This window comes from Psammomys obesus, unplaced genomic scaffold (assembly GCF_907164565.1).
Source record: "Psammomys obesus unplaced genomic scaffold, mPsaObe1.curated_primary_1811, whole genome shotgun sequence".
NCBI classification, from domain to species: domain Eukaryota; kingdom Metazoa; phylum Chordata; class Mammalia; order Rodentia; family Muridae; genus Psammomys; species Psammomys obesus.
In genome coordinates this window covers 20695871-20717239 of record NW_026591598.1, presented here as the reverse complement: position 1 = coordinate 20717239, position 21369 = coordinate 20695871, and the positions used below count along the sequence as shown (strand labels likewise).

Here is a 21369-nt window from a genome sequence, read left to right as displayed (position 1 = left end):
TGTTAGCTCAAGGCGCCAGTCATTCTGCCTCTTTGTTTATTCTGTCTTCACACAAGCAGTGTCACAAGCAGCGGGGGAGGATCTTCCTTCTGCCCAGGGCCTAGGAGTCTTCAACTTGCTGTTTGCATTGTTGTGGAATGTATGCCCCTCCCCTGCCCCTTTCCTTCAGTGACCCTCCCTGGGGCCAGCCACCCACCTGGTTATTCAGTAGGACAGCCTACAGAACCTTTGCAGACTCCCCCAACCCAACGTCCTCTCCAGTCCTCTACTTGTCCCTAGTCCCCCAAACAGGATTCTCTATTCAGTTATGCCCCTCCCCCTTCGTCATCTACAGGAAGTCAGAGGACCAGCCTTCTACAACCTAGGCACATCTCTATGACACAGGGAGAGAAGAGCAGACTAATTTATTTCCTAGACTCTTAAATCTCCTAATCCCTCCTGCGCCCTTAACATAAACTGCGTGTTAACGCCTCAGCGCCAAGGGTAGAGCCCATTTGCCTCCGCTACTTGTCTGAGAGTCCACACAGGCTATGTGCGTGCCACTCAGTCTCCAGCACACATTACTCACAGAGAAGAAATGATGTTGCAACACCAACTCAGCAGTCATTTCTCCCAGGTTTCTCTTCCCTCACGTCCTGAATCCGAAGCATTCCTATCTTGTAGCCCCAGGGCAAGCCACTGTCCCTTGAATAAGCAATCCCTAGATGTGTAAAACCTCCCGTCAGCTGAGCTACACCTGCTGCTGGGTGGGTTGCCTTTCTCTCACAACTGTCCCTGTGAGCAAGTTTGTCAGGGACACTCATTTAAGCTAACATTTCTCCCTAAAAGGTCTTATTAATCAGTGAGTGGGGTGGGCTTTAAAAACAGTCTTGTCTCACAGGAGAAAAGGGTTTGGCTGGCAACCTGAGCTTCAGCTTCAGAACCCATGTAAATGTAGGCGAGAGCTGACTCCACAGGGCTGTCCTCTGACCTCACACACAAACCATGACCTGGGTGCCCACACACGTCGTTTGCACACACGCATGCACGCTTACACTCACTAGCAATTAAAAAAATCAACCTACTCTAGTAATTTTTAAGGTGAAGCCTGTTTGGAACCGAGGTCAAGGATGAAAGGATGGAAACTTTTTTTTTTTTTTTTTCCTTAACCCAGAAACGGAGTTCCGCTGTGTAACCCTGGCTGTCCTGGACTTGCTTTGAACTCACAGAGATCCACCTGCCTCTGCCTCCCCAAGGGCTGGGATTACAGGCGTGTGCCACAGCACCCAGCTTGGATGAAAGGATGGAAACAGTCTATTTTTCAACCCCATTGTGACGCTTTGAGGGACATTCATTGTTAAGTTCTCTATTTTAATTTATTTTAATTTTGTGTGTGTGCGCACGCGAGAGCATAGGTGCTCTCTTGTCAGAGGGCAACATTCAGGGGTCAGTTCTCTCCTTTCACCATGGTGGGTTCAGAGCATAGAACTCAGGTCACCAGGCTTGGTGGCTGAACCATCTCCAGGCACATCTTCAAATGCTTTTGTCGAATGGAATTCATGGCATCTGGGAGTGGCAGCAAGACCACCTCCCCAACTCTGTTCCTAAATTCCAACAGGTTACAAGGGAATAAAGAAAAGGAGTTCTCTTGCTCATGCCCACAAAGCAAGGAAAGATTGTTTAAATCAAGGAAGGGAGCATTACGGGTTAAACCCTGGGATTAAAATGGATAAACTAGAACTCTTAGTTCCAGGTGAGTGGCCACTGGTCAGCTAACACAGCTGCTCACGTCTCCAGGTGAAGCCACAATGTCCCAGTAATCAGGAGGTGTCATGTGCTCTGCCTTTCAAATGTGTGTAAATCATTAGGCCAGGCACCCTATCAGGCTAAGCACCTTACCCAGACAAGGACTCTGAAAGGCCACCTACTGCGCCGGTGATGAGCTGCTGAGAGGACAGGCACCCCACCATGTTCCTTGGATGAGGGATTAATTAACCCGCCTCTGACCCATCCAAAGGACGGCCCTTTCCCCACCTCCAAACCATCAAATTCAGTATTAAAAAAAAAAAAAAAAATCCAATGTGTGTTCTAAAACCACAAAACCACATGCCGCTGTGTGAGCCTCGCTTCTGCCCGGTCACAAGAAAAACTTAGGATTTGTGCTTTCCGCTTCAAAACAGAATAGTATAATACAGTAGAAAAAGGAATCCAAATTGTAAAGCAGAGCTGTTTATTGCTTGTGGCCCCTTCTCTCTCCTGTGTTGGAACAAAGTCAAAGCTTTTTTTCTCTCTTTCTTTTGGCCTGGGTTGCGCCCCAGCGGCTGAGACTGAGTCCCTGTAACTTTAAACCTGGCCTGAGGTCATCTTGTGATGCTGGCCAAACAGAGTCCGGGGGGCGGTCCTAGATCTCTGGGGGCTGGGACCACCTGACGCCCACCCCCTCCCGCCCCGGGTCCGGAGACATAAAGGAGGACTGCGCGGCGAGAGGTTGCTAGCTGCCAAGTTTGCAGTCCCTGGCGCCGCGAGCTAAGGAAACCCGGACAAGCACTCTCTGGCGCTGGGACTTTTGCGCAGCGCCTGCCCGCCTCCTCCCGAGCTCTTCCCTGCCGGGCCTGAGTCTGCGAAGCCTTTTTTTTTTTTTTTTTTTTTTTCATCTTTTCACGACCCACAAAAACCACTAGTTGCTAAGGCTCCAAAGATATCAAGATGTGGACGGCGCCAGTGTTGCTCTGGGTTTTGGGAAGCGCTTGGTTCTGGGATTCTGCGCTGGGAGGTAAGCGACCCGCGTGACCGGCAGCCGGCACTTGCTGGTGGAGATGGAGGGGGGGGGGGATGCCTGGGCCTGGGATCTAAGTGAGACCGGGAGAGAGCTGGAGCAGCTTAGGTGGGGCCACGTTCTCACGATCTGCCCAGTGGGTGCCCACATCCACAGGTGGTAGGGGTACAGAATGGCCCCTTTCCCACTCTCCGGGGGGCTAATGATATGGGGTGACACCAAGGCCGACTGGAGTGCCCCAAAGAGGCAGTATATTAGAGGAGTGGTGAACCTCTCTGGAGAAGAGGAGCAGGCAGGAAGGAGGAGCTAGTTTGGAACTCAGGGTCCCGCTGCCGCGGACTGACCTGAAGAGGACTCACTGATTAGTATGGCAGCACTAGCGGGCGGGGGAGCAGCTTGGAGTGGAGTGGGCAAGCAGAAGGCTGCTGTCTTCCCGTCTGCTCTGCCTATGCCTCTTTCCTTCTTCCTTTTAATCCCCCCAGCACTGAGAACGGCTGGAACCCAGGGTGTCCGGCATGCTAGAAAGCAGTCGGTCACTGAGCTGTGCCTCCTAACCTGGAGGGTTGCGATAGCATTTAAGTGTGTTTGAAGATACGCATTGAACGTGACCGAGGCCTCAATGGCTGAATTAACGTTAATAAAAGACCAGCGGAGCCTGAGAATGTAGCTCAGTTGGCGGAGTCCTTACCTTGCACGCATGACACTCCTGTGTTCCATCCCCAGCAAGTTACAAAACCAGCATAGTGATGAGTGACATTCAGCTGTCTGATCTCCGCACTGAGGGAAGTGGAGGCTGGAGGATGAGAGGTTTCAAAACATCATCCTGGAATGCATAAGGTGTTCGAAACCAGCCCAGAAAGAAAGAGACCCTGATGGGACCACCATCACCTCTTGCTCTTGTGTCTTACACCTCTGTGCCTGGAGTGCTGTATGGGTGGACTCCGTCGTCATTTCCCATTATTTTATTTCTTGCCTTGTGTTTTTAGTTGTGTCCATTTCCCTGGTTTCGGAATCTAACCTTGATCCTCAAGGCCAAAATAGCATCTGACAATAGTGGTTGCTCACTAAATACCAACCAAGGGCCCTGTGGGCCAGCTAGTGGCCTTCAGAGATGGAGGAGCATCCTTCCCGGTGAGGGAGTGGTCAGTGTGAGATCAGTGGGCCTAACCTAGGCTTCTGTAATTCTCCACAGACAACACCTACCCAGAGTTAGGGAAATTATATAGAGGATACCGGGCGAGGCTGTCTGCTTCAAAGAGATGAAGCTACTCTTTATGAGGCTCTGCGCTATTCCTGGCAGTCCTATCTTTGAAACTTCTCCTTGCACTAGGATACATACAGTTCTGTATTTCGGTTCCATTTCCGCTCTTCACTCACCAGTGCAAAGTGAGGGGAAACCCCCCCCCCATCCTAGAAAAGCCAGAGACTGGCTAACGTCCTCCAAGACAAGGGTAGGCTGCAGTTCTCTTAAGCCAGCTCCCAAAGCGCTCCTAAAACATAGCTGGTGTTTGGTCTTGTCTAGGAAAAGTCGTCGCTCAGTTATACTAGAAACTGTACAGCTTAATTAAGAAAGGGGCCTGGTAAAGGGGTGGCCAGAGAGATGGCCATGTGGCCAGTTGTATGCAGGCTGTTCTGTTGCAAGATGAAGGCCCGCAGGGTTTTTGTTTGAGCATAATGAATATGGATGAGTAATTCCAGTGAGTTAAGCTATTACTGGGGGCGACTGTGGTGTGCAAATTCTTCTATAGAGCCATGTGCCATACCGATTTAGTACGATAATCCAACCCCCCTTTGCTATCTCTAAGGTGTTAGTGGATTCTAAAGAGGCCTGTTGTCCTCACATCTGACATCATCCTCCACTGCCAGGCCCCACCCTCCCTCTGAACCTCCATCCAAAGCCTGGTACCCCAGGGCCTGCCCTTTAGAAGATTGCTTTTTATAAGATTTTTGCAAGCTACTGCTTGCCGCTAACCCATGTGTGCTCTTCCGGGACCAGTCCGAGCAGGATTAATCATGTGAAATCATCCTGTGATTTCCCTGAAGTTCTTGCCAGTTTTGGGGGCCCAGGAATCCTCACAAGTTGCTGAGGGCTTACGTTGCAGAGGCCTTGAATAAAGCTGGTTCTGTTAGAGGTTCTGTGAGGTTCAGAAGAGGAGAGAGCATGTATCCCGCAGCAGAAGAGGCTGTGACCAACAAGACCAAACTCAGCCCACCACCGAGTTCTGTGCTGTCACATATAGAAACCCAAACCTTGGCGCAGGACTAAGGATGGCCCTGACTAGTGGGCAGCACACCGCCTCGTTACATTCCCACCCCCCACCACATTCTAGGAACGTCACAGGGCTACCTCATTTAATCCCCACAACTCCTGTAAATCACACCCCGTTATCTCAGAAGCTGCTGGAACCAGGGTTCAAAAGCAAAGCCAATCTCTTCACTGTTACTGAACTTAAGACAACTGAACAAGTCCACTAAAAGTGGACATGACTTTTAGTCCCTTAAACGTGAATACAAGAATTCTCTGGACTTAAGAGCTTCTTTCAGTTCTACACTCCCCGTACTAGAGTGAATTTGGCACCGTGCATTCAGATAGACTGCCTCAATTCATCCCACAGGCATCTCCCAAGAGAGTGCGGCCGGTTGCTGGGTACAGGGAAGCACCCAGCCAACACGGTACTCTGCCATCCTCGCCAACCAAGAATGAACCAGTGCTCTGGATTGCACGGGCTTATCTGAATTTTTGTCATATTTCTGGCTCCTGAGAGCAGGCATTCCACGTTACAACTTGTGGAAGTATTTGAGGGAGCAAACTCAAATACCAGTTTTACGTGAAACCTCAGCCCAGTCCCTCTCCCAAGGAAGCCTGCTATCCTGAAGCCCCTCAGGGAAGCAACCTGTGTGGTCTCCTTAGAAGAGGGTCCAGTGATTTCGGGGAGGTTGAGATAAGAGGTTGCTCATAGGATTCTTCGGTACAAGATAAAGCTCCCCTTGCCTTCAGTTTTAAGCACTTTCACAATAATTTGTTGAAGTACATGCCTGCGTGTGTGCTAGACTTCCTGGGTAGTAGCCCTCGGGGATCTGTTTGCCTCTTGCTCCCCACTGTTGAGATAACAGATGCACACACATCACTGTGCCCTCCTCCGTGTGCCAAGTCTGGGGGCTGGGACTCAGATCCTCATGTTTGCATCGAGAACACTTCACTGACCTGTATTTCCAGCCCCTGGAATGTTCTGGGAAAGGAAAGTGATTAGGCCTTTTCATCCAACATCTAATACAGGATAGAGCCAGGTTGGGAAACAGAGTGGCCTTCTGCCAAGTTCATCCAGGGCAGGAAATGGAGGTGGCTGTTTCCTCCCACATGTCTAAGGACAGTGCCCAGCTGTCCATCATCCCAGACCATTCGTGGTCAGCCCAGGTGATGGGAAACTCTTGAACATCAACACAAAGAGTGGAGCAGCATTGGAGAGACATCTGGGTGGGTAAAATGCTCGATGGGCCAGCATCAGAACCTGAGTTTGGTTCCCAGAACCCTGTGCTAGGCAGTAGCAAGGACTTGTAACCTCAGTGCTAGACTGTAGGGACAGCCACAACCCCAGGCTCTCTGGCCATCCAGCAAACTCCTGGCCGTTGAAATGCCCTGTCTCAAAAAATAAGGTGCGTGGAGAACAATCCCTGAAGTTATCCTTTGACACACACACAGAGGTAGAGGAATGTCTGCGCTTACGTTTGGTTCAGGGTCTTTGCCTGGGAGAAAAGTTTGTATCTGGAGGTGAGTCAGGCTCAGTTCAGAGGGAGGCTTTTGACCTTGGCCAGCTGATCACTTAGTTGGAGAAACAGAAGACAATTATTTGCTGAAGCGAGGCAGAATGTGTGCAGCCCCTGAGTAGGACGGTTGTCTTTCTGATGAAGATGAGTTTGCGGCTTCTATCCAGAGGGGCAGAAGTACCTGGCCATCAACCTGTGCCACAGTGGGGTTTGGAGAGCCGCTGCAATGATGGCAGGGTACAGGGGGGTGTCAATGATTAGAGTATAAATGAAGGCCAGGGATGGCGTGTGTGTGCAAAATGTGTGAACAGTCCCAATGAGAGCAGGGTATTTCCCAGAGTCCATCGGGGAAGAGCGAAACGGCTGACAAGCAAAGCTGTGGGCCGGAGGAGTGTCTTGGGGAGAAATGACTGAGTTTGCCTGAGTTTTCTAGAGAAAGGGAGAGAGAGAGAGAGACAAGGAACAGCCTTTGTTGACACAACGGCTGCCCTGCCCAAGGAATTTGCTTATTTGACAAATATTTATTGAGTTCTTGCTGTGTGCTCAGGCATTGGAGCATGGTGTTATCCTGCTTTGAGCCCCTACGGGGAAGTCCTATCTGGCAGCCTTGGATTCTGACCTCAGTTAGGGTGGGTCTCCCTGAGAATCAGAGATCTTAAATACCCTTGATGGAAACACATTCCATCCAGTGCTTTTGTTCTCCAGAAGACCAAACATCTCTGGAACAGTTTTCAATCGAGAAGGGTGTGCTACAGGCAGCAAATATGTATGTAAAATGCAGGAAAATGCATCTCAGTGTGTGTGTGTGTGTGTGTGTGTGTGTGTGTGTGTGTGTGTAGGTCAGAGGAAAATATCTTGTCATCTTTTTTTTTTTTTTTTTTAGCTGTGTATACATGTGGGGGGGGGTATAAGTGCAGGTACCCACAGAGGACAGAGGAGTCCCACCCCTTGGAGGTGGAGTTACTGAGAATTGTGTGCAGCCTGAAGCTGGTGCTGGGCCCCACACGGTCTTAACCATTGAGCCATCTCTCCAACCCCTCTACATGGTTTCTCCGAGATAGGCTCTATCTCTGGTCTGGACCTTGTCACGTTGCCTTGGCTATGGCGTTTTGTCACAGACATAGAAAAGAGGCAGCCAGTGGAGAGGATGTAGAGCGTTCCTGACACAGTGATGTGTGTTTGAGGTGATGGGAGCCAGCAGGCCTGCTCTGATTCGCCATTCCATACTGAAGGTACTGAAATACTGAACTGTATCCCACAAATATATGTAAGTGTTATCAACAATTTTCTTTGCAAACAATAGACAAATTGTTTGCACATTCCCAGTGAACAGTGTTCTCAGGTCAAAAGCAAACTGGGGGGAGGGGGACCACAGAAAAGAAAGCAAATAATTAAATATTAGTGTTTTGGTAAAGCAATTCATTTCTCTAGTTTCCCCTCTGAATATTAACTCCTAACTACACATTTTGACCTATGACACTTTCATTATCAATAAGTAATGCCTTTTATTTGTTCTTTAAAATAATAGTTATATAGATTATTTTTAGTTGTGATATATAAAATTTTCAAGTGTTTTTATTTGTTTGTTTGTTTGTTTGTTTTATTTCCAAGACAGGGTTTCTCTGTGTACCCTTGGCTGTCCTGAACTTACTCTGTAGACCAGGCTGGCCTCAAACTCTCAGAGATCTGAGTGCTTCTGCCTCCCTGAGTGCTGGGATTAATGGCGTGTGCCACCATGTCCTGCTGGCTTGTTTGTTTGTTTGCTGTTGACTTCTAAATTGATTTCATCGAAGCCCCAGAAAACAGGTTCTTCCCAATGTTTATTATTTCAGTCTTACTGAGCCCTTATTTGTATGGATAAAATGGGGGCTCAGGAAACAGCCTAAGGTCTAAGAGTGCTTGCAGTGAAAGGGTGAGGACCTTTCACTTGAGAAAGTTCAAGTCCTCAAAACCCTCTTGAAAAGCTGAGTGTGGGTGCGTGTTCACACGCCCAGTGCACCTATAATTCCAGTGCTGAGGAAGGCTAGGACAGGAGGCTCTCTGGGGCTCTCTGGTGGCCAGCCCCGCTCCAGGTCCAGTGAGAGACTCAAGGGAAAGCGATGGATCAGTACACACCTGTGTGTACACACATGGTACAGACATCACACCTGCCACACATACACACACATTGAAATTTGTGAATGCTGAGAGAAAAAAACTTTCAAAGTGCTCTTATGAATTTCATGTATTCGTTCAATTTTTTTAAAGTGGGATTTTTTTTTTTTTAATTGTTGGTTAAAAGCACACTTCAACAATTTTAGATACTGGACAAGCGTGTGGTGGCGCACGCTTTTAATCCCAGCAGTTGGGAGGCAGAGGCAGGCAGATCTGTGAGTTCAAAGCCAGCCTGATCTGGTCTACATAGTGAGTTCAAAGCCAGCCAGGGCAACATTGTGAGAGCTTGTCTCAACCCCCCCCCAACCCCCCAAAAAAAGGCAACAAATAAAAAAAATTTTAAAGCTATTGGAATATTAATTGGCTAGCTGAAGACATTCTTCACGTCAGTGAACTGGAGCATCTTGTTATTTTGTGTTATGGTGTTCATTAAAGCACAAATCTTTAAGAACGTGAAGTTTTGCTCACGCTGTCCTGCTCAGAGTTAGAAGCCTCGGCTAACCCGAGGCTGCAAAGGCTGGCTCTTGAGGTGTGTGGTTCAATTCTGGCGGTCCCCTTTTCGTGTGAGTCAAGAAGTGGTGTCCCAGCTCCGTTCTCTAGCATGTGGCTCCTCAGCTGTCCCAGCACCTTCTGGGATGAAAAAGATAACTCTTCCCCACTGAATTATTTTGGAGCTTTTTACCCCAAACCAGCTGCCTGTGAGTATAAAGGTTTGTGTCTGGACTTTCCATTCTATTATGTTGATCTCCATGCTTACCCTTATGCAAAATCTGCAGTCATTTCTTAAAAAAATAAAGTTTCCCCATTGCTGGAAATTAAAACACACGGCCTTTTCAGGCAAGGCACGTGCTGTGCTACTAAGCTGTGCGCCAAGCCTTTTTTATCATTTTCCTGAGATAGGGCTCTGTGTGTTCTGCATGCTCCGGCCTTGAATTCCTGGGCTTGACTTGCTGGGTCCAGAGGGACACCGTGTCCACTGATACCAGCCTTGGCTCCTGCAGCCTTGCTTCACTCTGCCCTTTGTAAGGATGGCTTTGTGTCTTCTCATCACTGTGTGCCAAGTGTCTGTGGCTGGAGCTTGCCTCCTAGAGAATCCTTGAAAGAGCACTGGGCTCAGCGGCAGGCCCACTTGCCTGGCATGGGAGGCCCCGTGTAAAAAGCGTCTGCTCAGACTACAGTCCCCATCTGTTGGGATGAAGAGCACGGATGTGCTATTATCCAAACTGTTTGGTAAGAAAGACAATGAGGAAACCGTGGGATGGGAGAGAGGGCTCAGCAGTTGAGAGCACTTTCTGCTTTTACAGAGGACCGGCTTCACTTCCGATAAATTACATGGAGGTCCACAACCACCTTTAGTTCTAGCTTTGGAGGGATCTGATGTCCTCTTCTGGCCTCCGATGGTACCAGGCACGTGTGAAGCTTGCATATGTACGTGTAATCAAACACCCATGTACTCAACATAAGAATAAATCTAGTTTTTTCACCACTGTGACCGGATACCTGATTGAGAGCAATTTAGGGAAGGAAGGATTTATTTTGGCTCGAGGCTGTGGTTGAAGGGCAGGCGGTCCACTGAGGGAGGGAAGATGAGGAGACAGGAGTGTGAGGTAGCAGGCCGCACTGACAGTCAGGGGCAGACAGAGAGATGAATGCTGGTGCTCGCCTTACTTCCACCTTTGCCCTTTTAATTCAGTCTGGACCGCAGGCCCACAGGGGCTGCCACCCTCGTTCAGTGTGAGTCTCCTCTCCCGGCTCCCACCTCCCTGTAAACACCTTGAGACAGATGTGTTTTCTTCTTGACTTCCCATCCAGCCAGATAATGAACCCATCCCTGTTTGTTACCTGGGAAAATCTGGTCGGGTAGGTAGGACACAAGGATGGGTTGGTGAACACGTCAGGCATTTGCACCCATCTTAGACTATGAGGTGATGGAGGTTATCCATCAAGATACATTTCATGGACATGTAGGGGCCAGTGTCCTGAGAGGGAATGAGCCATGAGCCTGGAGACAGTGCCGAGTGCCTGAATTTTCCATGGGCAAGGGCAAAGGGAGAAAGACAGCAAGAGTTCAGAAAAGACCTGTCTACTAGCCAATGGCAGCTTTAAAAAACTTTAATCTACCAAGGGCTGAGCTGAAGTTCAGTCATATAGATGGTTGCTTGGTACACATGAGCAATAGGAATACAAAACGAAGACTATCCTAAAGCAAAACAAAAAAATCTCCCAAGATGCAGCTTCCAAGCCGGGCTGAGGATCAAGGCCAAGGGCCGCCACATTCTGCTCATTGCCAGCGGCTTCCCCGTGCATGACTAGGCTGTCTGCGACACAGGTTGAATCTGAAGGGGCTCGTTTTCCACTCTTTCGAAATCCCAGCCGCTCAGCTGAGGGCCCTGAGTAAACAGAGCTCAGTCTTGCTCAGTTCCTGGCAGATGGCAAGGGCCTCCGCCCCACTGCGATTTGATACCCTGGGCAGCACCCCTAAAACATCCAATGAGGTCAGCAATCTTCCCTAGAAGGTGGCCTTTCGTGCATTCCTCCAGCTCTTGGTGAATTTCGGAAAAAAAATTTTAGGAGGTCTGATTCTTGCCCACAGAACTGAGAATTCATTTCCCCTTTTACAGGAAAGCTGTCTGCTCTTAGTCAAGAGCAAAAAAATGGTCTCGCCGAGTTGAGTAACTGTGATGAAAGTTGGACTCAGCTGTTTCTGTCTCATTGCTGAGGAGTTTGTGGAGGGAGGGGTGTGAGCAGTACACTGATTCACTTCCTGGAGCCCCGAAAAGTGTGACGCTCATTCACCTAGTCATTTTGTGTCCTCAGGCTGTGAGGGTGACTGGACAGCAAATGCAGCAGAATAGCAGGTAGTTTAAAAAAAGGTTCTAGAATATGTGTGGAGGAAACAGTGAATGGCCCAGGGTGGCCAAGTCCTGGGCTAACTCATGGAGATGCTTTCTCCTGGCTTTCCTGACGAGAAAGGGCCTTTCCCCTGGGCAATGGGGGTGGTAGAAGCTTGAGTGGGCAGCAGTGGGGAATGGACATTGGCAACCCGGTATCGAGTTCCTTCGGAAGCTATCCGTGTTCAACAGTGTACCCAGCCTTTTCCTTGGGGGACAGAGGTAGCAAAGAGAGCCTAAGTTCAATTGTCAGCACCCACACAGAAAGCCGGGTCTGGTGCCAAGTGCCTGCAAGCTTCCTGCTGGGGAGGCAGAGACAAGAGGGTTCCCTGGAGCCTACGCATCAGCCAACCAGGCCTCATCAGCAGGCTCTGGGTCCTGGCGAGACACTGTCCTAAAACAAGGTGGGCAGTTTCTAGGAAATGTGTCTGAGGTTGACCTCTGGCCTCCACATATTTGTGCACACACATGCTTACACACCTGCCCACGAGGGATGGAAACACACTCGAGCATACACACTGAAGAGGCCAGCAACAAGGAGTGATTGAAGAGTGGCCCAGGGACATCATGGTTAGGGGTGGGCTTTGCATGCTGATGGCCGATGGATGCTGACATCTGACCCTCCATTACCACCTGCTCACCCTAGCTCTCCCCTTCACCATCCTCCTGAAGGGCGGGGATGACACTTGCTGCAGGACTTTTGTAAAGACCACGGGAAAGTACAGGGCAGTGGGTTTTATTCATTCTCCTGTAAATTCAGTCAGGAGTAAGTATTGTTGAGTGTCTCACTCACCTCCTGGACAGTCCTGTTCCCTATTCCCATTCTGAGGTGCCCCTCCCACCTGCCTAGGGACTTACTGACTTCTTGCTTTCAAAATGAAAATGGGAGTCCTTAACCATCATTGGCCTGTTGCTAACTATGCGCTCTGCCATTGAGCCACACTCCAGCTCTTTCACCCTTGTCCAGCTACAGAAACTTTCAAAAGCTGTCTCCACCCTTTAGGAGGTGACCTACAGGGGCCGGCCAGCATCTTTGCCATCCACTGTGAGGTCAAGGGAGCAGGCTCCTAACGTTATCGTGCAGGATTTCCTCAGAGCAGCTAGGAGCACTGTTCAGTTCTCCTCAGTTCTGACACCCTGTTCTGACATCATGCAGCCTGACAGTCGTGTCCCGTTTCATCAACCAGGCTTGATCTACAGGCTTGACAAAACCTGTGACAGTGAGTGACAGGCATGGCCGAGGAGTTCACCCTCACAGGTGAATTGTTCTGTCTCCGACCCTGCTGCCTACAGAAAGATGCTCACCAGCTCTGCCGTGAAGGCCAGGGCACAGCGAGAGGGTAGCAGACCCAAAGAGTAATTCAAAAGAAACTCAAGAGTTCCCTGACTGCACATGTACTTAGCCGTCAGTCGCTCAGCAAACACCCGCCGAGGCTCCAGGTGTTGGCAATGTGTTAGGTGGTACCATACTCTCCCAGAGGGAAGTAAAGGAAGGCATTTCTGTGGGTGCCCGGGGTGCAGAGCCAAGCCTTCCAGGAATTGTCTAGGTTAAGAAAGCATGTTGGTACACATGCCTCCAATCCCAGTGCTCGGAAGTCTGTGGCAGGAGGATCATGAATTCAAGAGTAGCCCGTGCTACACAGTGAGACCTTGTCTCAGAAAATTGAAGAGAGGGCTGGAGATGGAGAGACAGCTCAGTCAGTCGGCAGAGTGCTTGGTGTGCGAGGATAAGGACTTGAGTCCAAGCCTCAGCATTCGTGTGAAACGTAAAAACTTTCAGGCACGGTGAGGCATATTTATAATCCAGAGCCCGAGAGGAAGAAATAGGCAGATCTCTAGGGCTGCTTGGCTTGCCAGCTCAGAGGGATTGGCAGGTTTCCATCCAGGGAGAGACTCTGTCTCAAAAAACAAGGTAGACGGCATTCTGAAGAAAGAGGATGGATGACCTCTGATCTACACACACACACACACACACACACACACACATCCTCCCACACACATGAACATGACACAAATACAGAGAGAGGAAGTTTTCCAGTGACGGTCTCATGATCAGGTAAACAATTTGCCAAGATGTGTGGAAAGAGTGACTAGATGTTTAAAAAAAAATCTTTGACCGCATCCAGCAACTACCAGATGTTGAGGAACAGGGACGGCTTCTAGGGAATGACTTTTCTTACCAAAGGAATGCTAGAAACATCTGCTGCTGCGTCTGTATTTCAAAACTGACTTCAGCAGAAGGCGGGGGCGGGGGGACAGCTCATAGGGCACAGAGAAGAGTCTTAGAGACTTGGCACTCACAGGAGAGCTCCAGGCTCCCCTCCTGGCTCAGAAACTTCAGGATAGCCAAGGTGTGAAAGGCAGGCGTGCCTAGGAACCCCAGAGTGGTCACCAGGGCCGACACTGTCTACAGTACGAGGTGTGTTTATTCTGAGACTTGTGAGCACACTTTTGAGATGCTATAGGGAAATGAGATGCAAAAGCCCTTACGTGGGGAAAGGAACAAAAGGGAGGGCTTGTTTTTTTCAAAATGGATTCTGTGTATGTGTATGATGTGTGTAAGTGTTCATGTAGACATGTGCCCTACACACACAAGTGGGGACCCGACATGCATATCTTTCCTGGGTTATTCTCTGCTTTTGATTTTTTTAATTGTGTGCCTATGAATGAAGGTGTCCATAGAGTCAGAAACACGGCGGCTTTTCACATGGCTCCTGAGGATTAAAACTCAGGGCTTCACACTCAGTGAGACATCCCCCCCACCCCCCGGGGGCCTGGACTTAATTTTTTAAAAACATTTATTTGTTTACTGGGGGAGAGGCAGATGTGAGTGTGGAAGGCACGGGACAACTTCCGGGAGCCGGGCCTCACCTTCACTGTTCTCCTGCTCCTCTCTACTGTCCCCCCCCCCCCCCCCGCTGGTTCCCCTTCTTCCCCGCTCCCCGTTTGTTCCTCTTTTGCTTTCCTTATTCATTGTGTTTCATTGTTGTGTTTATTATTCACCTCCGCTAAGATCTCCTCTTCCCCTTATGATTCTCTTTCTAGTTTTGTGACCTACAACACACACACACACACACACACACACACACACACACACACAGAATTTAGGTTCTTCCTGTGTGCCTTTCTGAGGCTGGTTTATTTATTTCACTTAAACATGATTTTCAGTTAAGAGTGAACTTTTATTTTTACTGTTCTGGGGTTTTCAAGGGAGGTTGTTTTGGTTTGATTTGATTTGTTCAAACCAGGCTCTTCCTGTGCAGCACAGACCAAACTCCAAGTCAGAGCGCAGGGATCGCAAGGCAGGTGCCACGGAGGGTGCCGACAAATGCCTTCCAATGGCACTACTTTGGGGCTCAAATAGCTTCGGATGAACAGAACTTTTGAACTGTTTGAATAAGAATTATTTTAATAAGCAGTAGACTTCATTCTGTTTGTTTAGAAACAGAATCTTTCTTGCGTAGCCTGGGCTGCCCTGAACTCCTTGCGTTCTTGCTCCCGCTTTGGGAGTGCAAAGATTGTGGGTATGCTCTAGCTGTGGGCCTTTTGTTTTGTTTTTTCTTTTTCAGATTTTTCTCTCTGTCCTGCATGTAACTGGGAACACATTACTTTGTCGGGAGTTGTTCTACCTACCATCTCTCCCAAATTGCAAAACTAGAACTTGCCAGGGATTTTGCTTTTTTTTTTAGCATTCTATTTTTATTTTTGATAAACTCAAAAAGATCACTTCAGAGCCATTTAATCACTGGTATTCAATGACAAGTCTTTGCGTTGCGCTATGGTGCCACTTAAAAGGCAAAAGACAGCTCTGCCGGCCACCAACAACCATAGGTTATCTTCGAAGAAGACCCCTGGAGTGCCCCACGCCTTTAACCCAAGCAGCACGCCTTTACCTGGTCCTCAGAGCAGGTTCTAGGACAGCCAAGACTATACAAAGAAACCCTGTGCAGGGCGTGTATGGTGAAGATGCTTGCCACTAAGAGGCCTAAGGAGCTGAGTTCGAGTCCTGAAACCCACACTGTGGAAGGAGAGAACTTGTATCCTCTGACCTCCACACTCACATGGTGGCATGCATAAGACCCCCAACACAAACATATGAATAAATAATTGTCATTTAAAAAATTTTTTTTGAGGGCTGGAGAGATGGCTCAGAGATTAAGAGCTCTGGCTGCTCTTCCAGAGGTCCTGAGTTCAATTCCCAGCAACCACATGGTGGTTCACAACCATCTATAGTGCGATCTTCTGGCCTGCATAGAGCACTCATATACACAAAATAAATAAACAAATCTTAAAAAAAAAAATCTTGGAAAAATTTCTTTTGAGCCGGGCACTGTGGCTCACGCCTGTAATCCCAGTACTCAGGCAGATCTCTGAATTTGAGTCCAGCCTGGTCTACAGAGTGAGTGTCCAGGACAGCCAATGCTACACAGAGAAACCCTGTCTCGAAAACAACAACAAAAACAAAAAGTTTCTTAAAAAAAAAAAAAGCATAAGAGTAGAGAACCCCTCATCGTGTGAGTTGGAAACAGAATTGGAGCTGTTGACCTAAACTTCTTTGAGAGGGTTTTCTGAGTTACTTGCGGAAAGTCTCACTTTTGCTCAGAGTGGCTCCTTTAAGGGCAGTCCGCTGTGGGTAGACAGTTATTCCCGAGAGGTGCTGGCAGCGGAGCTGAGGCTGCTGAGTTCTCAGTTCCCCTCCTGGCCTGTGTGTATGTCATCACAGAGTTGATGACAGCCACCACCCTGGCCAGCGCCTGCCCAGTTCTTTCCTGGTGCATTCTTTCTTCAGAGTCATAGGTCAGCATTTGTGTTTCGGAATACGTGGAGTGCAAGATGGCTGAACCTTGATTGCGTTGGTCCTGGCCTTCCCACGGTCTTTGTTAAGGGCTTTCTGACTGCACACTACCAGGCATCATCTTCTTTAGAGAGACAGAAAAACTCTCAGATTCTGTTAGCTCTTTTGGGCCCCAAGCACCCAGACACAGTAGTATCTGTCAGTCCAGGAATAAATATCCTTTTCTCCTTTTCACTTTTTTAAAAAAACAATAACCAAGTTGAGAACTTCAGATAGATCAGCATCCACAATGCACCCACAAACAGACTTGCACTTCCTCTCTCCAGCCCTCCTCAGTCTATGATAAAAATGCCCCTCACTCAGCAGCACACACACACACACACACACACACACACACACACACACACTGTTGTGGATCAAGACACCTCACTTTGTGGAAAAACCTTGCTTGTCCTTCCCACAGGTTCAGACCACATGACCCTCTTCACCCAGAGCATCAGCAGCTACTTCTGTGGCTCATTTATCACAGAAAGTTTGTCTTCATCATCCACTTCAACGATTCTCCGACAGCCATGCCCGGGAAGGAAAGGTTTCACCTTCATCTTGACACACTTGTCAGCCATAGTTGTAGTACCATCTAAAAGGGCCCTCACACAGTTATTTTTGTTGTTTGCTTTGAGACGGGGTTTCAAGTTGTGGCTCAGGGTGATCCTGAACTCCCGAGCCCCCTGCCTCAGCCTCAGCCTCATGACTGCTTGTGAGATTACAGCCATCAGGGAAAGTTCTTTTTTGTTTTGTTGTATGCATGCAAGTGTTGCTGGTTTATTTCATGTGATGCTAGGGTATGAACCCAGACATGCATGCTTTTAGGATAAACTAAATCTCCCCTCTAACCCACCTCCCACCAACACAGGGGAATGTGTGGCACCATGACTCGTGACAGCTATAGTGTCATATTTGATCTCCATTTTAATCCTACGGGACAAATGTTGTTGTTAGGAAACTCGAGAATGTGAAGGTTACACGCAGGTTACACGCGGGTTCACAAATCACGCCACGAGATCGGTTCCACCTGGGAGGTTTATTAGGGGAAGGGGGGAGGAGGGAGCAGAGACAGAGAAAGGAAGAGAGAGAGAGAAGAGGAAGAAGAGAGAGAGGAGAAGAGAGGAAGAGGAAGAAGGGGGGGTTCCAGTTCTCTTATAGGGTGATCATGGGCATGCGCAGGTAATTCCAGGTGGTTAGGGTGTCTTCACAAATGCCTGATAACCAGTCTATCAGGTCCCTTGGGGCTGGCCATAGAAGTGCCTGCTTACTGATCCCAACAGTTGTTGTGGACTGGTTCTTATTATAAGGCATCCTTACATGTTCCTGTTTTAGTGACCACTTCAAGTAAACACAGACAAATCAAACTATTAAGTATGCAAACGGAGACTTGGGGAAACACACAGGAATGTTCTGCCTAACCTGAGGAAAGCTTTGTGAGTGTGGTGTCAGAGAGAGAAAATTAGGTGTTTTGATTATTGACCAGGCTTGCCTTTTGCAAAAGAGATGCAAATGCCAGCTAGTAGAAAAACAGGCTGTAGCATCTAAAGAAAGAGTGTATTAAGTGTGTTTGTGTTCATGTGTGGGTGGTTGTGGATGTGAGGCCCAGTATACCAATGCATGTATAGGGCCGATATCGGGTGCCTTCCTCAGTTACTCTCCATATATTTTTGAGACAGGGTCTTTCACTGAGCATTCCTGTTCTGCTAGACTGGCTGCACAGGAAGCTCCAGAGGTCTCCTTGTCTCTTCCTGTCACCAGCACTGAGGTTACAGATGTGTGTCACCATACTCAACTTTTTGTTGTTGTTGTTTTGCTTTGTTTTTCAAGATAGGGCTTCTCTGTGTAGCCCTAGCCATTATGGAACTCACTCTGTGGACCGGAATGACCTTGAATTTAGAGATTAACCTGCCTCTGCCTACCCCACACTGGGATTAAAGGTGTGTGCCACCACGTCCGGTCATACTTACTTTTTAAAAAAACGATTTATTTGTTGTATGTGTACATGAGTGTCTTTGTGTGTATGTGCATGTGAGTGAAGTGCCCATAGAGGCCAGAAGAGGGCATCAGATACCCTGGGCCTGGAGTTACAGGCAGTTGTGAGCTTCCTTGAGGATACTGGAAACTGAACCTAGGAATTCAATCTGGGGTCCTCTGGAAAAGCAGCCTCTTAACCTCTGAGCCGTCTGTCCAGCCCCTTGCACTAGCTTCTTTAGAGAACAGCAATTAAAATGCCAAGGGGTGGATTTCTGTCATGTGGAGAAATCCTATTGATTCTCACCCCCATGCCACATGCAGCTGAGTGTGTCAGGAAAGCATACTCAGGTGACTGGGAAGGGATGCAGATGTTTCCAGAACTTTCCTGGCAAGCCAGACTGTGAGCATTGGTTGTGATTGTACATTCCTCATGCTCCAATAAGCATTTGTATGCAAGCACGGATGTGCAACCCCGAATGCGTGTGTGCCGCTGTGTGTATTCCAGGAGGACATGGGAGTTCAAAGACATCAATCCATGACTTGAAGGTCACAAGAAAAGAGAAAGGGGGATGTCAACTGCTGGCTGGAAACCAGCAGCTGGCCTGGTAGACGCTCTCCATCAGGGAAAGCCTTCTGCCAAAATAATTGAGACTCTTGTAAAGATAACTTTCCCATGGAGCCAAAGAGAATGCTGGGCCGGGAGAGACAAAAGACACGCATCGTAATCTTGATGGTCATTCATAAAACACCCTTTGTCTATTCAGGGCGACTTCAGTGCTTGGCTCTGCGGGCCAAGGGAAAGAAAGGACAAGGAGGAATTTGTATCGAGTTACTCTTTCAGTGAACTGAGCTTTCTATGAAGGAACTGGAGCCAACTTCATTCAGAACTTTTGTTTTTAAAGCAAGGTTTGTTTTAAGTTAGAGACGCCAAATAGAGAATGATTTTGCCGAATGATTCCTGGAAACTTTTTTAACAATTGATTTTTTTTTTTTTTTTTTTAACGGAATTGAATCCAGGGATGAAGAGTTTTGTTTTTGTTTTTGTTTTTTAACGTTTTCTATTAGCATGTATTAAGAGCACAAATAATGGGTCTTAAGACATTTTCATATGTGTACATAGTAAATTCTGACCATATTCACCTCTCTTTCTTTCTCTGGTCCCTCCCACAGTCTTTCCAGTCTCCATTCTCTTCCAAGCTAGCAAACTACTCCCGCTCTGATTTCCTATCTTCTTTCTGTGTGTGTATGGGACCCAGTGAGTTTCACTAGGGTTTCCTAGAGGGACATGGGTGAGGGTTTGCTTGCGGAACTGTGGGTATGTTACCAATGGCAATGCCACTGAAGAAATGTCTGCTCCATGGATGCTTAGCTTTTCAGTAGGGATTACTTGTCTGGAAAAAAGGACATTAAACATCTGTCTACTCCAGTCAAGACCTGCCATCAGCCCACAAAAGCAAATCCATGAGGGGTGACCTACCGTTTGTATGTGCTGAGTTTTTAAAGTTTTAAAGCTTTTCCTGAGATTTTTTTTTTTTTCTTAAGGATGCCTTTGAGGACTGGAGGGATGGCCCTGTGGTTAAGAGCACTGAATGCTTTCGCCAGAGGACCTGGGTTCAATTCCCAGCACCCACATGGCAGCTCACAACTGTCTGGAACTCCATCATCTGACATGCTCACTCAGGCATACATACAGGCAGAACACCAGTGCATACAAAATAAATAAATGAATGAATAAATAAATAAAACGAAGGGTGCCTAAAGCTATCCATCGTCATACATAGTATGCATACAGACAGAACACCAATGCATACTAAACAAACAAACAAACAAATAAATAAATAAAATGAAGGAGGCCTAAAGCTATCCATCGGCAACTGGAATAGGGCCAGCTGCAAAGAGAAGGCTCCAGCGTTCCTCCGGAGGCCTCCCGCCCCTGTTGGCATGAGCGGTTAGAGTTATGATCAAATATTTATTGGCCGTGCTTCTGGCTGAGCTGTCTTAACAGAGGGAAAATAAAGCATGGAAGGAAGGATTGCTCATCAGGGCAGCATCCTCGACAGGGGAGGAACATCTGCTCTTTAATTACGCAGGGTGCTTTCCAAGTACTCCTCCCTCCCATTCCTCCGATGCCTGTGCTTCTTTCACAACTGCATTTTAGTCATGGTGTTTCCAGAGCTGCTCCACTCGGGAGGAAGCCCATAGCCAGTGAGTCAGATTTGTAACTCGTGAAAAGGATTACGTGTGTTAAAGAGCAGATGTCCTGGTACCGATAGTACAGAGGCAGTAGAGGAGGACACTCTCACACTCTCTGTGGCCATCCACCGTCCTTTGCTGTAATGAAACACCCCAAACCGCATAATTTATAAAGAATAGGTCTTTATTCTCCTCGGGAAGTTCAAGAACTGAGTGCCAGCACCTTGTCATGGCATAGCTTTGCAGAAGATGTGATGTGTATGTGTCAGTTCAGATCTACCTTCCTCTTATTAACCCACCAGTCCCCTCCTGGGGACCTCATTCAATCCTCAGTACCTCCCCAAAGCCCCAGCTTGATGGAATGAATGTGGAGCTCTGATTTCTGGCACCTGGCATCTGGGGAGATAGATGCAAGCTGTGGCATGCTGCTGTTATGGAATTCAACCTGCTGCTGCCTCCTCCCATCCATCAGTCCCCAGCCATTCATCCAAGTGTGGGTGCAGACAAGTCAGGGTCAGGGCTGGGGAGATGACTCCATAGGGAAAGCACTGGTGTGTGTAGCCCTGTACCTCTCTGTGGCTGTGATAAAACATCGATCAAAATACAGTCTGGAGAGATAAGGGGTTTGGCTTACAGATTATAACCATCATGGAGGGATGCTTCAAGGCAGAAGCCTACAGGCTGGAACTGAAGTAGAGAAAGCAGACACAGCTGCTTATTGGCTTGCTCTCCATGGTTCTCTACCACCGTTTCCTTCCTTCCTTCCTTCCTTCCTTCCTTCCTTCCTTCCTTCCTTC

At 48.2% G+C, this 21369-nt stretch overlaps 1 protein-coding gene across 3 annotated transcripts in view; it reads left to right on the top strand.

The window, feature by feature from the left end:
- Window positions 1–2435: 2435 nt before the first annotated feature.
- The window catches only part of Pdpn (podoplanin), a 27100-nt gene continuing 8166 nt past the window's right edge, over window positions 2436–21369 (top strand). For all 3 annotated transcript variants that reach the window (XM_055611162.1, XM_055611160.1, XM_055611161.1), the window contains exon 1: window positions 2436–2752. In XM_055611162.1, coding sequence (XP_055467137.1) covers window positions 2686–2752 — 67 coding nt within the window. In that variant the 5' untranslated portion in view covers window positions 2436–2685. The remainder of the gene's footprint in view (window positions 2753–21369) is intronic.